The sequence below is a fragment of the Chiloscyllium plagiosum genome, chromosome 1 (assembly GCF_004010195.1).
Source record: "Chiloscyllium plagiosum isolate BGI_BamShark_2017 chromosome 1, ASM401019v2, whole genome shotgun sequence".
Classification (NCBI taxonomy): domain Eukaryota; kingdom Metazoa; phylum Chordata; class Chondrichthyes; order Orectolobiformes; family Hemiscylliidae; genus Chiloscyllium; species Chiloscyllium plagiosum.
Genome location: NC_057710.1, coordinates 142,947,684 through 142,969,996, shown reverse-complemented (window position 1 = coordinate 142,969,996; position 22,313 = coordinate 142,947,684). Strand labels below are relative to the sequence as shown.

At 40.0% G+C, this 22,313-nt stretch overlaps 1 protein-coding gene across 1 annotated transcript in view; it reads left to right on the top strand.

Annotated features, from left to right (window-relative positions):
• LOC122554097 (probable ATP-dependent RNA helicase DDX60) overlaps positions 1 to 22,313 on the top strand; it is a 102,961-nt gene that overhangs the window by 6,878 nt on the left and 73,770 nt on the right. The window contains exons 3-7 of the mRNA XM_043698564.1: positions 1,042 to 1,231; positions 12,310 to 12,663; positions 14,111 to 14,224; positions 14,650 to 14,808; positions 20,111 to 20,266. Of these exons, the coding sequence (XP_043554499.1) occupies positions 1,042 to 1,231; positions 12,310 to 12,663; positions 14,111 to 14,224; positions 14,650 to 14,808; positions 20,111 to 20,266 (973 nt within the window). The remainder of the gene's footprint in view (positions 1 to 1,041; positions 1,232 to 12,309; positions 12,664 to 14,110; positions 14,225 to 14,649; positions 14,809 to 20,110; positions 20,267 to 22,313) is intronic.

Sequence of the window (22,313 nt, the reverse complement as noted above, 5' to 3'; positions counted from 1 at the left end):
GTCATGAAGGGAGATTACACAAATTAGGCCTTATTTTCTAGAATTTAGAAGGTTAAGTGGTGTTCTCATTGAAGTCTTCAAGATATTAACAGGAAAAATCAGAAACTAGAAAGGTAAACTATTTCCAGAGGCTGGAGATTATCGAACTAGGTACATAGACTGAGAATTAGGACAATGCCATTTAGGAGAGATATTAGGAAGCACTTCTCCTCCATACAAAGGGTGGCACGTGTGGAACTCTCTTCCACAAATGGCTGTTGATGCTGGATCAATTGTCAGTTTTATATCGGAGATATTTTGATAAGAAAAGAAATTTTGACTATAGACAGGTATATGGATTTGGGCTTCAGATCAACCATTATCTCATTGAAAGCAGAACAGGCTTGAGGGTGAAATGGGCTCCTGTTTGTTGTGTTGATAGCAGACATGCATCAACATTTCGCATGGCAATTTGCACCCATAACTCCCCAATCCTATTTACTTTATTTTTGCATTCGCACAAGAGCCCTGATTTAGACTTCATTTCTCTTGCTTAATTTCACTTCAACTAACTTTGTCGATGCTTGCACCAATTGCATCTCTCAGTATTTTGTGAGCTCTGGTCTTGTCTGCCAAACTTCTTTGGTTCCCACATCCTTGCCAACTTACTTTAAAACCTTCCAAAAAGCCCTAGAAATTGTAATTCCTCATACCACAGTTTGGTGCACTCATTTCTATTGTTTTTTTTTAACTTTCTCTTCCCATCATCTTCACAGATTCTTGGGGGCGTCATTCTGTCAAGTTCAGTATAAATCAATTATTCTTTCTTTCTCATGTCTCTGCACCAGTTTCCTATCCATGTCAATAGTTGGATATAATTCCATGGACTCTAATTGTTGTTAACTCTTTTTTTTTTTTGGAGAATGATCATAAATGTTCCTGGAATTCCACATAAAGTATTATCCATACAAATCTTAGTTGCTCCGTTGGTTACCTAAGAAGCTGATTCATCATTAGTTAATTTAGTTTGTTTGTAAAGCTATTCATTGGTTTTTCTTACAGATGTACCAGCTTGCTACACGACTCCGTGGAGTCTGAATTTTTTGTGATTGATGGGGATTCATTAATGATTGAACATGTACTAGACAGTGCTTTTCGCGAGGGGCAGAATTTGCACTTTTTCTATTTGGTGGAACGATTTTTGTTTGACATCACTCAAAAAGGAGCAAAATATGTAATTGTGTTCTTCAAGGTATGTGATGATTCTTCAACTAGTCAGAAGGAAAAAATGTGCAAAATTATATTTCTCAATGAGATGGGGGAAGGTGGTGCTGTTGTGGTTAATCTCAGTGGACAACTGATCCAGAGGGTGAGTCTAATGCTTTGGACACTATGGGTTCAAATTTGCTATGGCAGCTAGATTGGATTCATAAATACGGAATATGTGAATCTGTAATTGAGACCATGAAACTATCAGTAATGTTGCAAGAACCCACCTGGTTCAGTCTCCTTTAGATAAAGAAATCTGGTGTCCTTAATCAGGCCAGCACATGACTCCAGACCCACAGCAATGTGATTGACTTTGAACTGCCTCTGAAATGGCTAAGTAAGTCACTTAAGTGCAATTACCAGCATGACCGCATCCCTTGGAAAAATAAATATTTGCTGAATTGGGTTTTGTCAATAGTACTTTACACTGAACAGGAATAACATTTTAAATTGCTTTCTAGTAGCTGTGGTTAGACTATAATAAATGTAAAACCATATCATGGTGGCGCAAAATGTTGTGTGAAGATCACTTGAATCTCAAGGTTCTCCCAGTTAAAGAAAACTTGCATTTTATAGTCCCTTTCATACATTTAATACGTCCCAAGGCACTTCATTGAGTGTATGATCTGATATTGAGTCGCTGGTTCCAAAGCTAGAAATGCAATAGTCATTTATCGATAGCCACGATTTCCACAAAGCAGTATGTTGTGATGGTGATAGTCAGGATGTCAAGTGAACTCCTCATACCTTAAATTGGATGGTTAATATCTACCTGAGTGATAGTATGTCATCCAAACAACAGCTTCAGTAATGCAAAAATTGAAATAACTATAATCTAGGTTGATATTTGGTATAGTATTTATTAATCAACCCTTTGGTCATGCTGTAACTTTGTTCTGGGCAGGTAGAGCCTGAACTCTAATCTTTTGATCTAGAATTAGGGAGTCTACTCCTCTACAAGATCCATCAGCCTATGTTATATGCTCAACTCTTCGGCTGCAATAGAACTACGACTAATTTAAAGGAAACCTTCAAGGACTTTTGTCAGTTAGTTCCATCCAATGGAATCACTTAACAAAACCAGTTTAGTGTTTATACCCATTTTAGATATGAGCACCTATCTTGATAGTCACCTCTGATCTAAGGATAGGCCTTCAAACTTGTCTTAACATCTCAACGTGCTGGAATTGACAACTAGCTTTCTCATAATTGGGGAAAGCAGGGGAGCAATCTGCCTGAAATCAGTTTTGGTTGTAATATTGCAGTCCTTCTGTTTTACTTGATTTAATCCATTTCAGGGTACATTGCCTGTATCTTCCTAGTGAATAGTTCCTATACACAATACATTATTTTCTGTTCAACCTTGCTTGAAGTTTTGTGGTTCTCACTGTTTCACTAGTTTCTTACTATTGTGATACTTGGTGGATCTTTGTCATTATTTTTAGGCTCCGCTAATAATTTTTTTTACCCTGAGGCAATTCGTCCAGTTTGCTTACTCTGTTCAAATGTTTCTGCTTTTTCCGGGGGGTTTGTGCACGTGCCTCACGTTGGCTTTCATGAGTTTGAGGTTTCCTTTCTTTTTCAGTTTACATTTGATTCATTTTGAGTCACATTTGGCTATTCTGTAGAGGTTGCTTCACTTTAGAACAGAATTTATCCAATGTGTTCTACATCATTCCTTCAAGGGTGTTTCATTGGTACTCTGCTGTGTCATTGAGCATCCCATCTTTGTCCATTTGTTCCAGTGGTTCCCTCATTTCCTTAAGATTATTTTTAATATTATATTTCTAACTTGAGGTTTTGAGGTGTTTATAACTTCCAGTTCACATTATGCTTTGTTAGACTGTTGTTACCAATGACTGAAACTTTTGTTTGGAGGTTGTTTGAACAATTAGCATAGTTTATATGATCAAAACCTACCTTTATATGAAATTACTTTTCTGCTTTTCAGGTGGTAAATCTCAGCAGTCTTTCTAAGATGACACAGTGGAACAGGGGTGATAATATTACTGCAAAGGGATGAAGGAAAAAGACATTCCATTGCAGATCAGGGAGCAGTTCATTTTCTTTGCACGTGGAAACTAGCTAGCCAACCATTTCACTCTGCCCTGATCTATCATCTTTGCACAAAGACGCCTGAATGTTCAATGTGTGACAGTGCTGAAAATAATGTACTAACTAGGGGCAGGAGTAAACAATTCAGTCCTTTGAGCCTGCTCTGCTATTTGATATGATCATGGCTGATCTTGTTTCAGCCTCAACTCCACTATTCTGTCCACTGTCCATAACCTTTCAACCCATTATTAATGAACAATATCTGTCTCCTTGTGTTTACTCTGTCTAGCATCAACTGCACTCGGGGGTAGTGAATTCCACAGATTGCCAACTCTTTGAGTGAAGTAACTTATCCTCATCTGTTTTAAATCTGCTACCCTTTTCAGAAAACTATGACACAAAAACAGAAGTTGCTGGAAATGCTGAACAGGTCTTGCAGCAACTGTGAAGAGAAATCAAAATTAACATTTTGGGTCTGGTGACCTGCCCTCAGAAACTGATATATGTTAGGAAAATGTTGGTTTATATGTAGAAGATGGGAAGGGGTAAGGAGTAAACAATAGGTGCGGTTAGAGCCCAAACACAGAGAAGAATAGTTGGACAGACAAAAGGAGTAGGTAGTGATCTGGCTAGGAGGGTGGATAGAGTCATAGAGATGAACAGCATGAAACCAGACCCTTCAGTCCAATCCATCTATGCCGACCAGATATCCCAACCCAATCTAGTCCCACCTGCCAGCACCCGGCCCATATCCCTCCAAACCCTTCCTATTCATGTACCCATCCAAATGCCTCTTAAATGTTGCAATTGTACCAGCCTCCACCACTTCATCTGGCAGCTCATTCAATACCTGTACCACCCTCTGTGTGAACAAGTTGCCCCATAGGTCTCTCTTTATATCTTTCCCCTCTCACCCTAAACCTATGCCCTCTAGTTCTGGACTCCCCAACTCCAGGGGAAATACTTTGTTTATTTAACCTATCCGTGCCCCTCATAATTTTGTAAATCTCTATAAGGTCACCCCTCATCTTCCGAGGGTACAGGGAAACCAGCACCAGCCTGTTCAGCCTCTCTGTGTAGCTCAAATCCTTCAACCTTGGCAACATCCTTGTAAATCTTTTCTGAACTCTTTCAAGTTTCACATCTTTCCGATAGGAAGGAGACCAGAATTGCATGCAGTATTCCAATAGTGGCCTAAACAATGTTCAGTCCAGCCGCAACATGACCTCCCATTCCTGTACCAATAAAGGAAAGCATACCGAATGCCGCCTTCACTATCCTATCTACCTGTGACTCCACTTTCAAGGAGCTATGAGCCTGCACTCCAAGGTCTCTGTTCAACAGTACTCCCTAAGACCTTACCAGTAAGTGTTTAAGTCCTACTAATATTTGCTTTCCAAAAATGCAACACCTCGCATTTATCTGAATTAAACTCCATCTGCCACTTCTCAGCCCATTAGCCCATCTGGTCAAGATCCTGTTGTAATCTGAGGTAACCCTCTTCGCTGTCCACTGCACCTCCAATTTTGGTGTCATCTGCAAACTCACTAACTGTACCTCTTATGCTCGCATCCAAATCATTTATGTAAATGACAAAAGGTAGAGGACCCAGCACCGATCCTTGTGCTACTCCACTGGCCACAGGCCTCCAGTCTGAAAAACAACCCTCCACCACCACCCTCTGTCTTCTACCTTTGAGCCAGTTCTGTATCCAAATGGCTAGTTCTCCCGGTATTCCATGAGATCTAACCTTGCTAATCAGTCTCCCATGGGGAACCTTGTCAAACGCTTTACTGAAGTCCATATAGATCACATCTACCGCTCTGCCCTCATCAATCCTCTTTGTTACTTCAAAAAAGTCAATCAAGTTTGTGACACATGATTTCCCCCACACAAAGCCATGTTGACTATCCCTAATCAGTCCTAGAAGTTATTGGAGACTGTCAGTGCTTGTAACATTCTGTACCAGTCTCTGTGCATAGCTGTTCACCCTCTTCGGTGGATTGTGATCCACACCTTTGTCTGTCCAACTGTTCTTCTCTCTCTTTGGGCTTTATCCCTACCTATCATTGTACCAACTCCTCTGAACTACCTGCAATACAACTGCATCCCACCAAAATTGTACACAGTAGTCCAGAATGGGTAATGCCTTGGACAGTTGCACCAATATTTCCCTACTTTTAAAATCTCTTCCTTTTGCAATAAATGCCAAAATTCCATTTGTCTTCCTTTATTACTTGCTGAACCTGCATGCTAGGTTTCTGTGCTTATGCATGAAGAAAGCTGGATCCCTCTGCAGTGAAGAAAACTAAGGTTTCTTTCTATTTAAATTATCGTTTACCTTTGTATTCTCTGGCCAAAATGGATAGCTTCACAATTATTATACTTATGTTCAACAGATCATTGCCAGTTAGGAAACATAGTTTTAAAACACTTCTAAATTTTACCAAGAGGATTGGTGAGGGAAGAGCAGTGGATGTGATCTATACGGACTTCACTAAGGCATTTGGCAAGGTTCCTCATGGTAGACTGGTGAGCAAGGTTAGATCTCGAACAATACAAGTAGTACTAGCCATTTGAATACAAAACTAGCTCGAAGGTAGAAGACCAAGGGTGGTTGTGGAGCGTTGCCTTTCAAACTGGAGGCTTGTGACTAATGGTATGCCACAAGGATTGTTGCTGGGTCCACTGCTTTTCATATTTATATAATTGATTTGAATGTGATTGTAGGATGTACAGCTAGTAAGTTTGCAGATGACACCAAGATTGGAGGTGTAGTGGGCAGTGAGCGCGGTTACCTCAGTACAGTGGGATCTTGATCAGATGGGCCTTGGAGTGGCAGATAGTGTAATTTAGATAAATGTGAGGTGCTGCATTTTGGAAAGGCAAATCAGAGTGGAATCTATTCACTTAATGCTTAGGTCCTTGGGAGTGTTGCTGAATAAAGAGACCTTGGAATGTAGGTTCAAAGCTCCTTGAAAGTAGAGTTACAGGTAGATAGGGTAGTGAACAAGGTGTTTGGTATGCTTTCTTTTATTGGTCAGAGCAATGAGTATAGGAGTTGGGAGATCGTGTTGTGGATGTGCAGGACATTGAGTCAGCCACTGTTGGAATATTGTGTGCTGTTCTCGCCTCCCCCCTCTCGGAAGGACATTGTGAAACTTGAAAGGGTTCAGAAAAGATTTACAAGGATGTTGCCAGGGTTGGAGGATTTGAGTTATAGGGAGAGGCTGTTTTCCCTGGAGTGTTGGAGGCTGAGAGGTGACCTTCTAGAGGTTTACAAAATCATGAGGGGCATGGATAGGGTAAATAGATAAGGTCTTTTCCCAGGGGTGGGGGAGTCCAGAACTAGAGGGGGGAAGGTTGAAGGTGAGAGGGGAAAGATGTAAAAGGGACCTAAAGGGCAACATTTTCACACAGAGGGTGGTGCATGCATGGAATGAGCTGCCAGAGGAAGTGATGGAGGCTGGTACAATTACAAATTGGAGGCATCTGGATGGTTATATGAATAGGAAGGGTGTAGATGGATATGAGCCAAGTGCTGGCAAGCCTAAAGGTCTGTTTCCTTTGTACGTCTGACTATAATATTCTTTCTGTATCATTTTCCTCAAATTTATATAAAAAACCTTAAGTGCAAAATACCACACTTTCTGCAGTGTTCTCCCAACTCTGTTAGCCTTGCTGATTGCACAAGCTTTCTGCATTTTATTTTAAACCAGTGGATTCTTTGCCTATTTATTAGAGTTGTCATGTTGGGAAAGTAACTTGTTTGGGTGGGGCTACTCATTACTCTGGACCTGGCACAGTTTGCATGTCTGTGAAGGCTGAAATGAGAGATGTTTTTGGAATATGGTGCTGATAACAATCAAATATATCTCCAGTGTCACTTTAAGCTGACCAAATTAGACACCCTCCCAGTTTCTCTGCACATTCTGGGCTCAGCACTGGAGTGTTAGTAAGCTTTGTTTTGATATGTCAGCATGTTGGCATGAGAAATTATAAATGTGCTTATTTAATTTGCCTTTTTAATAGTACACTGAACAACGAAGGGTTTTTCATCCACCACAGCTATTGTGCAAATCGTTTAAGGCATCTGTGTCTCATTCCCTAATCTCACAAATTAAGTTTCTAATTTAAAGTTACTGACTTGTTCAAGCCTGTCATTGTTTTCTTGGTAAATAGTTGTACATGTACAAATAAAACTTTCAACAGTTGAGTGGCTTAGAAGCTTGCACACTTCAGTTTTGGCTTGTTTTCACCTAAGAAAACGACTGCCAATTAATGGAAATTATATTGGAACCGATCTGTAGGGAACTTGGAGAAATGCCAATAATATAGAGGTTAGTTAGCTCAGTTGGCTGGATGGCTGGTTTGCAATGCAGAGTATGTCAACAGTTTGGGTTTAGTTCTCCTGCAGGCTGAGGTTACCATGAAGGACTCTCCTTCTGAACCTCTCCCCTCACCTGAAGCATGATGACCCTCAGGTGTGTCTGTTTAGTTCATTTGTGGGATGTGGGTATCACTGGCTGGTCAACATTTATTGTCTATCCCTCGTTGCCCTTGGGAAGGTGGTGGTGAGCTGCCATCTGGAACTGCTGAGGGTTCACCTACAGTGGCATTTGGGAGGGCATTCCAGGATCTTGACCTATTGATAAGTTGTTTTAAAAAATTCTCAAGGTCAGGTTCGTAGGAGAGTAGTCTGACACAGAACAAACGACCAAGAGGCGAGTCTGCTAGAATATGAGCATTTTATTCCCCGCAGCGTCGCCACAACCAGGTCTCATACTTACAACGGGTCTGGCTTATACTCACTCTACATGTTACCGGAACTGGGAGCCGTCAGTTCTCGTAGAGCGGTTGCCAACAACCCACGCTCGGCGGTTAAACGTAACCCCGGAGCAGACTCACCGAACTGGAGACTTTTCCAGCTGATATACTCTTTTAAGAAGATTCACACGGGGAGGTGTGTAATAAGATTCACACGGGACTAAGCAACACCTCCATTCCGGTTAGATTCACACATGTATTGGGACATAATTTTTAACCGTTTCACCACATAAGTGAAGGTATGGTGATACATTTTGAAGTCAGGATGGTGAGTGGCTTGGAGGGGAACTTGAAGGTAGTGGTATTCCCATATATCTGTTGCCCTTGTCCTTCTCCATGGAAGTGATTGTGGCTTTGGAAGATGCTGTCCGAAGACCTTGGGTGAATGTCTGTGGTGCATCTTGTCGGCAGTACACACTGCTGGTTAAACCACCACCAGTTTTCTCTCTTTCGGAGAGCAGCCCTGTGGTCAAGGAGGACTACGGTGACTTTAGTTATAGTAGATTTCAGTTACACTTACCAGTAACCAGTTTATAATTGAGTAAGGGGCAGCTGGGGACAGGTTCCTAGAATGTGCGCAGGATTGTTTCCTGCAACAGTATGTGTCCTATCCAATGAGAAAGGACGCATTATTGGACCTGGTCCTTGGAAATGATGTGGGCCAAGTCAATCAAATAAATCATGTATTTAGGAAACAATCATCATTGTATCATAAGGCTCAGGATGATGATGAAGAATGATATGCAGTGATCCAGAGAGAGAAGAATCAACTGGTGAGATCTGACCTTAATGGGGCAAGAGCAGAGCTGGACAAGATTGACTGGAGCATCATTAACTGAACACTGGTCTACTTTCAAAGAGATTGGTTAGATACACGATTTCTTCCCTGAAATGGGAAAAGTAGGGTAAATATTTAGAGTTATCTATCTGGTTGGCGAAAGGACAGATGTAAGACAGAAAATAAAATTGAAAGCCAAAAGGAAAACCAAAGTTTAGAGGGGAGGTGAAGAAGCTAAAAGATTGGCAAAAAAGAATTGAGAAAAGACTGGCAGCTAATGTGAAGTGGAATTCCAAAGTCGTCATAATTGACAATAGAGGAGAGGTAAAGGATGATTAGGGCCAATCAGAGACCGAGGGGTGATTTCAGGCAGGGTGTGTCTGAGCTGTGAAATTGATACTTTGCATCTATCTTCACAAAAGAGAAGGGGGAAACTCGTTCCTAAGAAGCATTCAAAAATATAAATGAAGAAATCTTGAATCAATTTTTGGTGCATAAAGTTAACAAGGCAGCAGGACCAGATGAGATGATCAAATCTCTTTGAAGGAGATAAGGATAGAAGTTGCGGGTCACTGGCCATAATCATTTGGTCTGTCCTCTATTCTGGGAAGTTGCCAGAAGATTGGAGAATTGTAAAAATTATGGCCTTTTTCAAGCAAGGTTATCAGGATAATTCCAGCAATTATTCATCAGTCAGTTTAGCATTGGTGATTAGGAAGCTTGTAGAAGGAATTACTCAGGGTAGAACTAGTAATTGCATGGAAAAATGGTGGGTTCATTAGAAAGAGTTGACATCGATTTATGCAGGGACGGTCATATTTGACTGTCTTGCTTGAGGTTTTTGAAGAGCTAACAGTCTTGATGAGGGTAATACTGTTGATCTCGCAAACATTAATTTCCAGAAGGTGTTTGATACAGAGCCATGCAACAGACTTGAGGTAAGTTATGAATCAGAGTATAAGATGGACATGAGCAATGTAAATACAAAATTGACTGATGACAGAGTAGTGATCAATAGATTTTTTTTTGCTAAAAGATTTGCAGTTAAGTTCAGCAGAGGTTGATATTGGGTCCTTTGCTCTTCCTGGTGAATATTAATGAACTGGAATTTGGTTTGCAGGGACAGTTTCAAAGTTTGCAGAGGATATGAAACTTGGAAAATTTGTAAACTGAGAGGAGGGCAGTGTTTAACTTCAAAAGAACATTGACCAGTTGGTATGGATGTTTAAGATGGCAGATGAGTTTCAATATAGAGAAGTGTGGGATGGTGCACTTCGGTAGGAAGAATTTTGGCAGTCAATATAAAATAGGGGCACAATTCTAAAGGGGGTGCAGGAGCAGAGGGAACACGGTGTGTGTATATACACACCATCATGTGAATATAGCAGGATAAATGGAGAAGTAGTCAATAAAGCATACTGTGCCCTTGATATTATTAGTATGGTATAGAGTGTAAGAGCAAGGAGGTGATATTGAATTTGTGCAAGACCCTGGAGTATTGCGTGTGATCTGGGTGCCATGTTTTCAGAAAAATGAATGCATTGGAGAGAGTGGAGAAGTGATTTACAAGAATCCTTCCAGTAATGAGGATTGATTGAAGAAGTTGGGATTTCATCATGAGCAAGCTGGATAGAGTAGGTTGGGAGAAGCCGTTCCCACTCATCAACAGAACAGGAATTCAGGGGCATCGATTTAAAATGATGTGCAAAAGAAGCAAGGGTGATGAATGAGAAAACTGCATTTAGTGGAGTACGGAATGCGCTGCATGAAATTTGGTGGGGCAGTTTAAATTGAGGTATTCACGAGGACAGTGGATGAGATTTTGGACAGAAGATTAAGGTTGCAAAGCAGAAAGGTAGCACTAGGTAATCTTGATTTGAATGCTGTAGCAGTGCTATGATTCTGCTAAGTATGAATGTTGACCAGATCATTTGTGAGTTCTCCCCTTCTCTTCACCTCCTATTACTGTCAGACTATCTCTTCCGAAAGCGATTTCTGATCCTGGTCTCAGCTGACATTACAGTTTTGCTCTGAAATGTCAGCTTGGTTTGTATGCTCAAGTCTGAGTGGGACTTGCCCACACAGTCTGACTTGAAGGTAAGAGTTCTACCAGAGTCAAGAATTGCACCCTGAATGGGCTTCAGTCTCTCATAGTTCCGGTGTTATGACGTTCAAATTTTAATTATTTTTTAATGTTTAGTGATTTCACTGTGATGTATGTATGTATATAATATATATAGCGAGCAACAGAAATGCAACCTCAAATGTACTGAATTTAAGGCTATTTGTCTGTACGTTTTTTAGGGGATTGAAATATCTCAATTTATAGGAATAATGAACTGGCCACTTGCATTTTCATATTGCTGAAGACAATTTGGTGGAAAGAAAAATATTTTGCTAAAATTATCTGGTGATTTATTTGTGGGATCTTACTGTGTTAAATTCACTGTCCAGACTTTTCCTCCTTTTATTGATTGCAAGCATTGTTAGCTAGGTAAATATTCATTTCCCTTGAAGTCTGTGCTGCAGTCCATCCAGTGTAGTTACATCCACAGTGTTGCTAAAAACGGAACTCTGGGAATTTGAGCCAGTGACAGTGAGAGAACATTGATATTGCTCCAAGTCAGGGTGGTACGTGGTTTGAATGTAAATTTGCAATTGATGGTGTCTCTGTGTAACTGCTGTGTTTTATGATGCTGCCAAAGGAACCTTGGTGAGTTGCATCAGTGCCTCTGTTTTTTTTCCACACACTGTTACCACCTTATTAGTGATAAAGGGGTTGAATGTTAATCGTGGAAGATTGGGAGTTTTCCAAGCAGCAGTTTTTGTCCTGGGACAGGTCGAGCCTCTTAAGTGTTTTTAAGATGAATTTGTACTGGCAAGTGGGGAGTATTCCTTGCGTGACTTGTGGGTGCAGAGCAGGTTTTGGAGACTCACCTATTGAAATATTTGCCACAGAATTTCTCACATCTAACCTGTTCTTGTAACCACTATTTGTATGATTTTTGTTTAGGCCAGTGGTAACCCAAAGAAGAATATATTTGGGTATTCCATGATAGCAATTCCATAGGTGGACAAGAAGCGATGGTTAGATTTTCTCTTGCTGGATATGGTCATTACCTTATTACACTTCAAAAGTTATTTCTTTTGACTTAAAAATTATTTATGTGCAAAGTGGGATGCTAAAGGACATGAAAGGTGCTGTATGGATACAAGTTATTGGTTTGCTCTTTAGAAGGTTCGGATCTGTAGGAAAGCATGATATTAAAAATTAAGCATTCTATTTCCTCTGTTAAAATTTGACCTTTCATTATGGACAGTCATTTTTAAACATGAAAAATGTATGTTCATTAATTCTTATGTGCAAGGTGTATAAATCTAGCCTTTTTTTTTGTTTGTAGGATGCTGAGTGTATGTGGGCTAGGAGTTCCTACCATCTATCTTTGCGAACTGCATTAATTCTTCATCTGAAGAACAACACAGAAGCTCCAGTTTACACAGAATTTGTCAACTGCTTTTCTTCGAAATGGCAAGAGTTTTTGCAAGAAAAGTACCCATATTTCATAATGATCAGTGACAAAGCGTTCACGTTAGCCGACACGAGGGAGATGTCCACCTACCTGTTGAAGATGTTCATTTTTCACACGCTAGGATGTGAAATAAATGTTGTAATGACCTCTGGCATGCATTCCGATGTTCGCAGACTTTATGGATACTACCTTAACAGTAAGGCGGTTGCTACAAAAAGCAGAAAGGTGATAATGTTAATGCTCAAGATTCTTATTGACTGCAGTTTATTTTTATTCATTGCAAGGTGCTTGCGGAGCTTGTCGCTGAAGTTGAGACTGTCGAGTCAGTTGGCTTTCTTTCCAGAGCCCAATAGTCCATATGTCCTGTAATGACCCCCACTCAGCACCTGCTCTCACCCTAAATTTGTATTTTGTTTCTAATTCTGTTTCCCCATGTACAATCTACAACCTCCCCTTGTCCATGTGATCCACCTGTGATCTGAATCCAGTGCCACCAGACTTCCCTTCTTCACTTCCTGACCCCTACATTTGCTACCATTGTCAACAGTTCTCTTACGTGTGTGCTCCCCTCATCCCTCTGTCCTTGCAAACTGCTGCCCTGTTTTGATGCTCAATGTTGTAGAGTGAATATTTCCAAAAAAATGTTTTTTGAATGTGAACGTTGCTGTCAAAACTGACTAGTATTCTCCATCCCCAATTGCACTTGTCACCTCCAGAATTCATGTGTCTCTTTCCTGTATTCCACATTTGAATGCCTCCAGTTGGGTTTTCATTCTTGACACAATCCCAAACTGCCTCTTGCAACAGTAACAAGTAGCAGTAACAAATCATCACATATATAACTGATAGGATGAGGAGGAATAGCTCACTAACTCTTTTCTTAGCAATAGTCTGAGGTTGATCCATGCTTTTACACCCTTGCTGCTGCATTTACCCACAAATAGGCTTCTAGCAATATATCCATTCCATGACTGTTTACCTATTTTGGTATTGTCCATACGCAATGGCCTTTAGTTCATCAGATTTTGAAGCCCTGACCCACAACTTTATTTGCTAGATTATTCATTAATTCAGAACAATTGTGACCGATCTCCTGTATTTTATCCTCTGTATGCTTGAAGCTCTCCTATTTTTGCCCTAACTTTATCCTAAATCCCATTTGTGCATTTTCCTTGGGCTTGCTGGCCTACATTAGCTACCAGTTAAGCAGCATCTCACTTCTAAAATTCTAATCTTGTTTCTAAATCCATCAAGGATTTGCCTCTCCCCTACCCCCTATAATCTCCCCCAGTTGTCCCGATACTCTTTATCTGACCTCTTCAACGTGCCCAAATTTAATTGCTGCGTCACGAGTGACCGTGCCTTCAGTTGGTTGCTCCCTAATTTTGGAATTTTCTCGTTAAATCTCTCTGCCTGCTATTTCCTTTTTAAACATGCATCTTAAAACCGGCCTCTGTTCAAACCTATGAACATTTGCCATCCTATCTCCTGAAGTAACTGTCAAATCATGTTTTATAATACTATTGTGAAGTACTTTGGGGTACTGCATAAATACAAAATATTGAAATATTTCATCTTTATGTTTAAAAATGTTATGATATATGCCACATGTCATCAATCCAGAACAATGTTAACAAAGTGAAATATTTTTAATCGTTTTCTCTATTTTTAGATCCAAAAAGCTATGGAACCTGCTCACCGGTCAATAGTATCATTTTTATCTCAAAATCGCATAAGTAAGCAGTTCCTTGGAAGAGACCAAAATCACAAGAGCCTGTCAGAAGAGGTACTGACCAATTTTAAATTTTTTGCCAGCTGTGTGGAGTTTGCACCTTCTCCCCGTGTCTACGTGGGTTTCTTCCGGGTGCTCCAGTTTCCTCCCACAGTCCAAAGATGTACAGATTAGGTGAATTGGCCATGCTAAATTGCCCATAGTGTTAGGTGCATTAGACAGAGGGAAATGGGTCTGGGTGGATTATTCTTCGGAGGGTTGGTGTGGACTGGTTGGGCCAAAGGGCCTGTTTCCACACTGTAGGGAATCTAATCTAATCTAAATTTCGTAGAAATTTTTAGAAAATAAAATCATTTCTCAAGTGCAGGATCCAAAAATATGTATTTTAAGAATGAAGCTTGTGTCACAGCTGTTAAATATAGAATAGAATTTCAATAATATTCATACAAAGTAAATTTCAGCTTATTCTATATTGTTAGGTGCAGTGGGACTTTGATCAACTCAAGTGTTTGTGGCCAGATGGATCAGATATAAGGCGATCTGTCTGTGTTGTTTCTTGTTCAATGGCTCTGAAATGTTACATGCGCTTGTTGAAAAATGAAGAAAACCATAAAGGGACAGAAACTGCTAACAGTAAGGTAAGTTATCCCTTAAGACTATTTAAGTATATCAAACACTTGCATTTCCTTCAGTGATTGGAATAGATTACACTTTGCTTATCTATACTTTAACTTTGATCTCAAGTCATAACTGAACCTTTTACGTAGCAGGTGTTCTTGGGTCTCCAGGGTGAAATTATGGACATGTCAAACCTAAAATGAACAGACTGATTGGCAAAATAGTTTATTGAATGAATCAGAATTTTGTTTCATATAAACACTGAGAGAACTAAGTAAAATTTGTTCAATATTGATGTTGCCTTCCTGCTTCTGTATAAATTACACCAGCAATTAGACTTCTGCAAATAATTGGCATTTTGCAATCGGCATGACATCTAAGCATTGGGGAAAGTAAGTGATGAATTGGAAAAGTTGGTTGAAGAATGGGGTCCCTGAACACTTATCACCTAACAGAAATTCGAGTTCTTTCAAAACCTTATCTCAGCACTGAACAAGAATTAATATACTCTTTAGTGGACTGAAAATAAGCACTATGCTCAGTGCAACCATGAGACTACTGATGATTTGATGAGATTATCCATCAGTCACTCCATCCATTCTGTCCAGCATCAGTGTAATGTGCTGAATTGTCCATTGACTACTGTAGTTGGCATGGATTCAGTAAAGAACTCTTTGTCAGAGTTGTTGCAGCTGCTAATCAGGTGAAGTTTTTCCAAGAATGTTCTGTGACCAGCTGAAATATATTTAATACATTCCTTATGGAATTCTGGCTAACCATTTTTATTTGCATCATCTCCAACATCAAAAAAAATGCCAAGATGCTTCAGATGTGAGGAAATTGGTGCCAGATTGAGGAAGAGGGGTGTTGAGAGAGATATGTAAACCTGAACTGAAGAGAGGGTTTTGGAGAGAATTCAAGTAGAAGGGAGAAATTGTGGGTGGGGAGGGGGGAGAGAAATACGAAAATAGTGGCGAATAGTAGTGAATGCTAGTGGCTGAAGAGACAGCTTCCAATGATAGAGCAAAGAAAAGGGATGAGTTTTGTATAGGTATATCAGTGGAATGGAGAGATTAGAGTCAGAATTTATAGGATTGAGTTTAATGGATGGATGGAGATAATATCTATGGAGAATCTCTAATGGCAGAAATTCTAAATGAGGTGATAGTCCACCATTCAGTGAGGGTGAGGGATAAAGCTTTCTGTGACTTGAAGCTAATAGAGGATGGAAGCTTTCGAAGAGATCCTTGGCGAATGTGGATCCTGCCAGGGACAGAGGCTGCTATTAAAGTTGCATTGACTAATAGCCCAACACCAACAGTACCATATACTATGTTACAAGTGGAACACTGAGAGGTAGAGTTTGAAGACAGACATTTAATAATCCTTAATTTATATGAAATTTGCAAACTTGTGTTATTCAGGGTTGCAAGATGAAGCCATCTTTAGGATGAGAATGTGATCAAACACACTGCTCATTTGGAGGCTGAGGGGTGACCTTATGGAGGTTTATAAAATCATGAGGGGCATGGATAAGATAAATAGACAAAGTCTCTTCCCCTGGTTTGGGCGAGTCCAGAACTAGAGGGCATAGGTTTAAGGGGAGAAGGGAAAGATATGGGAGACCTAAAGGGCAACTTTTTCACCCAGAGGGTGTTACATGTATGGAATGAGCTGCCAGAGGAAGTGGTGGAGGCTAGTATATTTACAACATTTAAAAGGCATCTGGATGGGTAAATGAATAGGAAGGGTTTGGAGGGATATGGGCTGAGTGCTTGCAGGTGAGGTTAGATTGGATTGGGATATCTGGTTGGCTTGGACGAGTTGGACCGAAAGGTCTGTTTCTGTGCTGTATATCTCTGACTCTGTTGGCTGGAATTTTGTGTACTTTAGCTGAAGGTCAATGAATTGTGTGCTGTTATTAATGGGCTGATGTAGAACCTGATCATTTCACTGAGCAGAAATTTGGCAGGATGAAGTATTATCACATTGGAATTTGGACTTGCGTGCCTCATGATATTTCTGAATCAAATGCAAGTGATGTGCAGATAGTTTGGACTGCAGTTTGGAGTAATTTCAATAGTTCTTCCAGGTCTTGATATTGCTTTTGTGCATTTTTCTACAATAAAAGAAATGTCAATTATACTGTCTAAGAAATCGCCTGAAGAAATTGAATATTAATGTAAGCCAATTGTTTAGATCATTTGAGTCCTACAGCACAGAAACAGACCCTTCAGTCCAACCAGTCCATGCCGAATATAAACCCAAACTAAACTTGTCCCACCTGCCTTCTGCTGGCCCACATCCTTTCAAACCTTTCCTATTCACGTACGCTTGAATAATTACAATACCTGTGTTATTTCAAATGCAGACAGATACTTAAGTCGGCATGTATCTAAACATGTTACTGAGAATTACTGTCATTGCATTTATATCAATATATATTTACAGTTATTTGGCAGAAGTAAAACATTGTGTTTTTGTAGAATCAGAAGGATGACAGTTAGCCCCTCAAGCCACGTTTGCTATTCTCACTCATGGCTATTTATCTGCCTTAATGCCACAATGCTATGCTGTATATCCCTTGATGTCATTAGAAATTGAAATCGAATCTATTTGAACTTAATAACTGAAGGCTCTGGGATAAAGAATTCCAAATATTCAGTACTGTTTGACTGAAGAGGTTCATCTTCATCTCAGTCCCAAATAACCTCCCTCCTATTGTGTCTGTATCCCTTATTTGTAGACCTGTCACCAAGAGGGAGCATTCAGTTTGCTTCTAATCTAGAAGACAAAGGAGCAAAAGTAGGCCAGGCTCTGCTTTGTAATCTCATTTGTTTTGCTGATCTTTTTCTTTTTCTATACCTATAGAAGCTTTGACATTCATTGCAAGTCTTGCTATTTTGCTTCATTCTGATTTTCTTTATTAACTTCTTGTTCCTCCTTTGCTGAATTCTAAAATTCTCCCATTTCTCAGGCTAGCAGCTATTTTTCTGACAATGCTATAACCCTCCTTTGACCTAATATTATCTTTAACTTCATTTGTTCGTTGTGGTGCTGTTGCTTTTCTTCCTTGGGTATTTTATGCCCTTATAAGTGTGTACCTTTTTTGAAAACCAGGTATTTTTAAAACGTTAACTACATAATGACTGTGTCTACATTCAAATCTTTTAATGTAGTTTTGCAGTCCATCACATCGTCTTCCAACCTTTGTAATTGCACTTAATTAGATTTAAGACTCTAGTTTAAGATGAACTGCAAAACTCTTAAAATGCTCACTGTTCCCTAAAGGTCCATTTCCAACCAGATTATTCATTTTCTCTTTTCTCGATGAATAATACTAAACCTAAAAACTTGAGTCCTGGTTGGGTCGTTTTAACATTTTGCTCCAAAATCTCAAACATTCTGGGAATTATTTCCTAATGGCATTGGTGTTGATTAGGTTTACTCACCTGCGTATAGATTAAAGTAACCCATGATTACTGTATTTTCTTTTCCAGGTGCACCTCTGATCAGCTGATTTACACAATGACCTATATTACCACTATTGTTTGCTTGATATAACCTTACGTACTAATGTTTGTTTCCTCTTGCTTTTTCTTGGCTCCACCCACACAGTCAACCTCCAATTCTTCAGATTGGCGATACTATCTCTGCAATACGTTGATCCCACTGCTTTGTTATCAGCACCACTTCACCACCTTTTACCTTTCCCGACTATCCTTCCGAAATGCCAAGTAAACTTATAATGTTCAGCTTGCGTGCAGAGAATATTATTCCTGGGCCTGTGGCCTGGGTTCACTGTATCACTTAAGCACAGTAAATATTAGAAGATCAGGCAGAAATCTGTAAACAGAACCTAGTCTGTTATGTCTGAATGTTTCATGTTTAGTTCCAGCTTGAAAAATTAACTTTATTGTGAATGTTTTTGAATGAATTTGTTTGCACTTTTTTCTTCCTCTAAGCTATTGACTGTCTTGAAACTTCAGTCAGTCTGCACAAAAGCTTTGATAACTGAATGTCAAGGTGTTATTCACCTCCAGGAAGATGGCCATCCATTCTGGGCTGATGTAAAGCAGAGTTACTGAACAGACTTTGGGGAAGGAATGCTGGATCATTTCTTTCCCCTTTTGTAATCTAGAAATGCTGAGTTTACTTGTATGTTATACTCTTGTCTCATCTGGTTACAGATATATTTTGACACAAATTAAAGTTGTTGTTGCTTTCAGAATAATACTTAAGATGCGCATTCATATCATCTCTGAGCTTAAGCTTGCATTTTTAGTTGTGGTCCATTAATCAGAATTCTAATAATGCTTGTCTATTCTTGATGTTTTATAATTTCTTTGTGTTACCTTTAATTTTAGGTGTGCAAATTATTGTTGAACAGTGTTGGGATCTGAATATTGAGTGACAACAAGCTCCTGAATATTATAATTCTTATAGTCTTTTGATCAACATTTTTATTTAATTCAAATAAGCACTTCAAGACTTTGCCATTATTTAGATTAGTATTGTCCACTGGAAATTACTGATAGCCATATTTGTGGTCAATCAAGATCTATTTTAGTCCTGTTGCTATTAGCTTACATGTGCTTGTGTATGTGTGCATAGCAAATATTTACTGACATTTGTGGACTTTCAGTAACCAAGGGATTAAAGGGCTCATAATGATCACAATGCACTTGCATTTTGTATCCTGATGTTTTAGCAAGTGGGTTAAAATACTCATGTACATACTGAGAAAGAAGTATTGCAGTCAGATGCACGTTAATGGTTCAATGGTAAATTAGAAAAGGCAATTAGCAGCAGTATAACTAGCCACATGCAGCTAATATATTAGATAACACCGGCCTAGAAGAAAGTGACTTTTCATTTTTGCAGATTAGGTTTGGTGACATTCTGTGCCTTGATGAATTTTTGCAATCTGGAGTTAGACTGTCCTTCCATAAGGATTGTCACGCTGTTTAAATACATACTTCAAGTCACATTTTTTGCATAAAATGCTGCTAAGAGATTGCTGCACCCTTGGTTTTTAATGTAAACTTTGTCATGTTTTCGATCCTTTTAATGGTACTTGCAGCTGCTTTTCCATTTAGTATGTGATTTGGATGTTTCTTGTATTGTTGAGGTTATCCCTTATTCAAAGCTATGTATGTATGGTCTTGCTTTGTTACCATGATGTTTGCTTCCTAGCACCAGCATTTTTATCTCTTTATTAATAGTTTTGTCTCCTGTAAGAATAAATTTACAAACTTGTAGTATGCAAAGACGTGCTTAATGTATGCTGATTATCTTGTGTTTGCTCTTTGAATGTCACAGGCAAAGGATGAAAGTTTAACATTTCAAGAGGCAGCAGACATTTGCCGAATATATTGTGCACATGTGGCCTTAATGTGTCACTTACCATTGAACAAACGAGCCCACAAGAACATCAGTATAAAATGGGCAAAACAAGCCTCCAATTTTCTGCAGTTGGTAAGGACATAAACATGATAAATAGATTTCAAAATTAGCAAGTTATAGTAATAATTGCATAATAAATGCCATGGTTATGAATTTTTGATGCCGTCACAGGATGTAGGTGTAGCTTGCAAAAGCCTGCATTTATTTCCCATTTGTAGTTACCTTTGATTTAAGTTGCATGGTAGGCCACTTCACAGGGCAGTTGAGTCAGCTTTATTGCTGTGGTGTCTGAAATTGCAAGTAGGCCAGAACAGGTAAGGATGGGAAAAGATCTTCCATAAAGGGCATTATTGAACCAGATGGATGTTTGCAAAAAATGAACAGTGATTAGACTAGCTTTTTAATTCCAGATTTGCATTCAGTTAATACCTTACCATCTGACGTGGCAGGAATCCAACTATCTGCCAAGAACATTAGGTGGGACTATGGATTACTAGTCCAGGTCCACTGCCATGACATCGATGTCTCTGCATGCTTTGGGAGATCTGTAGTTGAGAGCTGGCATACAGATATGTTATCTATCTTCCTGTTAGCATAAATCAACCAAACATGAATGATCTATAACTTAAATTTTGTTTAAAGGTTGCATGTCTCTATTGCCTTTAATAGCTATGATTTGGAGGAGCTGGCGTTGGACTGGGGTGGACTAAGTTTAAAAATCACACAACACTAGTTTGACCCTGGCCGACCCATATGTCTCGGCTTGCTCCTGCCCCACAGAGTTGCTCTTCACATACGTTGATACTGTCCTATTGCCCCTGGTCCAGGAACTCCCCACATACATTTGACACACCACCCATGCCCTCCACGACTTTCATTTCCCTGGCCCCCAGCGCCTCATCTTCACCATGGACATCCAGTTCCTATATACCTCGATCTCCCATGAAGGCCTACAAAAGACCTCTGTTTCTTCCTCACTCGGTGTCCCCACCAGTACCCCTCCACTGACACTCATTTGTTTGGTTGAGCTGGTCCTCACCCTCAATTTCTCCTTTGAATCCTCCCACTTTCTCCAGATGAAAGGGATAGCCATGGACACCTGCATGGGCCCCAGCTATGCCTGTCCCTATGTCGGTAACGTGGAACAGTCCATCTTCTGCAGTTAAACTGGCACTATTCCCCATGCCCATTCCAACCTTCCAATCTGGCATCGCCCTTGTGACCTGTCCTACATGACCATCTTCCTTCACCCCTATCTGCTCCACCTTCCTCTCTGACCTATCACAATAACCCCCACCTCCACTGGCCTAACACACTGTTTACCCCCCCCCCCCCCCAGTTTATCTCTCTGCTCCCTCGCTCACAAGTTTCATTCCTGATGAAGGGCACTGTCCTGAAACGTCAATTCTCCCCCCAGTAAGAACTTATTTTAAGGGAACTTACGTTTTTATAGCAAAAGGTGCCATCTCAGCTCAGACAATGTTTTTAAAGGTGCAGGGTTAAATTCAGTCTGTATTCTAATCTTGAGTCCGATTGGTTCTGTTTCTAAAGTGGAATTTACACAATATTACATGGGTTGACTGCCTGTAGGTAACACATTTTTTGAGCAAAACAGAATGTATCTGTAAAGACAAATTTGCCCCATTAACTTGTGTGTGCAGGTGCAGGGGAGAGTGTTTGCATATGTACAAGCTTGAAAAAGTGTGTGAGAGAGCGAGAGATGGGGTGTAAACCTGTGAGAGGTTGTGTGTGGCGGTGGGAATGTGAGTGGGTGTGTCTGTGGTGCAGTGGGGTCACCTATGGTGTGAAGTGAACCCAAGGTCCTGGTTCAGGCCACCCACCTGGGTACCGAACGTGGCTATTGGCCTCCGTTTGGCCACATTGCGTTGTTGCTTGTCCCGAAGTCCGTTTGGAGGATGGTCACCAAAAGGTGTGAAGCCTAATGTCCCTGACTGCTGAAGTGTTCCCCGATTGCGAGGGAATGCCCTTTCCTGGTGATCATTGTACTCTCGCTTGTGCAGATTCTCTCTCTCATTCTTTCTCTCTCATTCTTTCTCTCTCTCTCTCTCTCTCTCTCTCTCTCTCTCACACACACAGACACACTTTTTTTCTTTCTCTC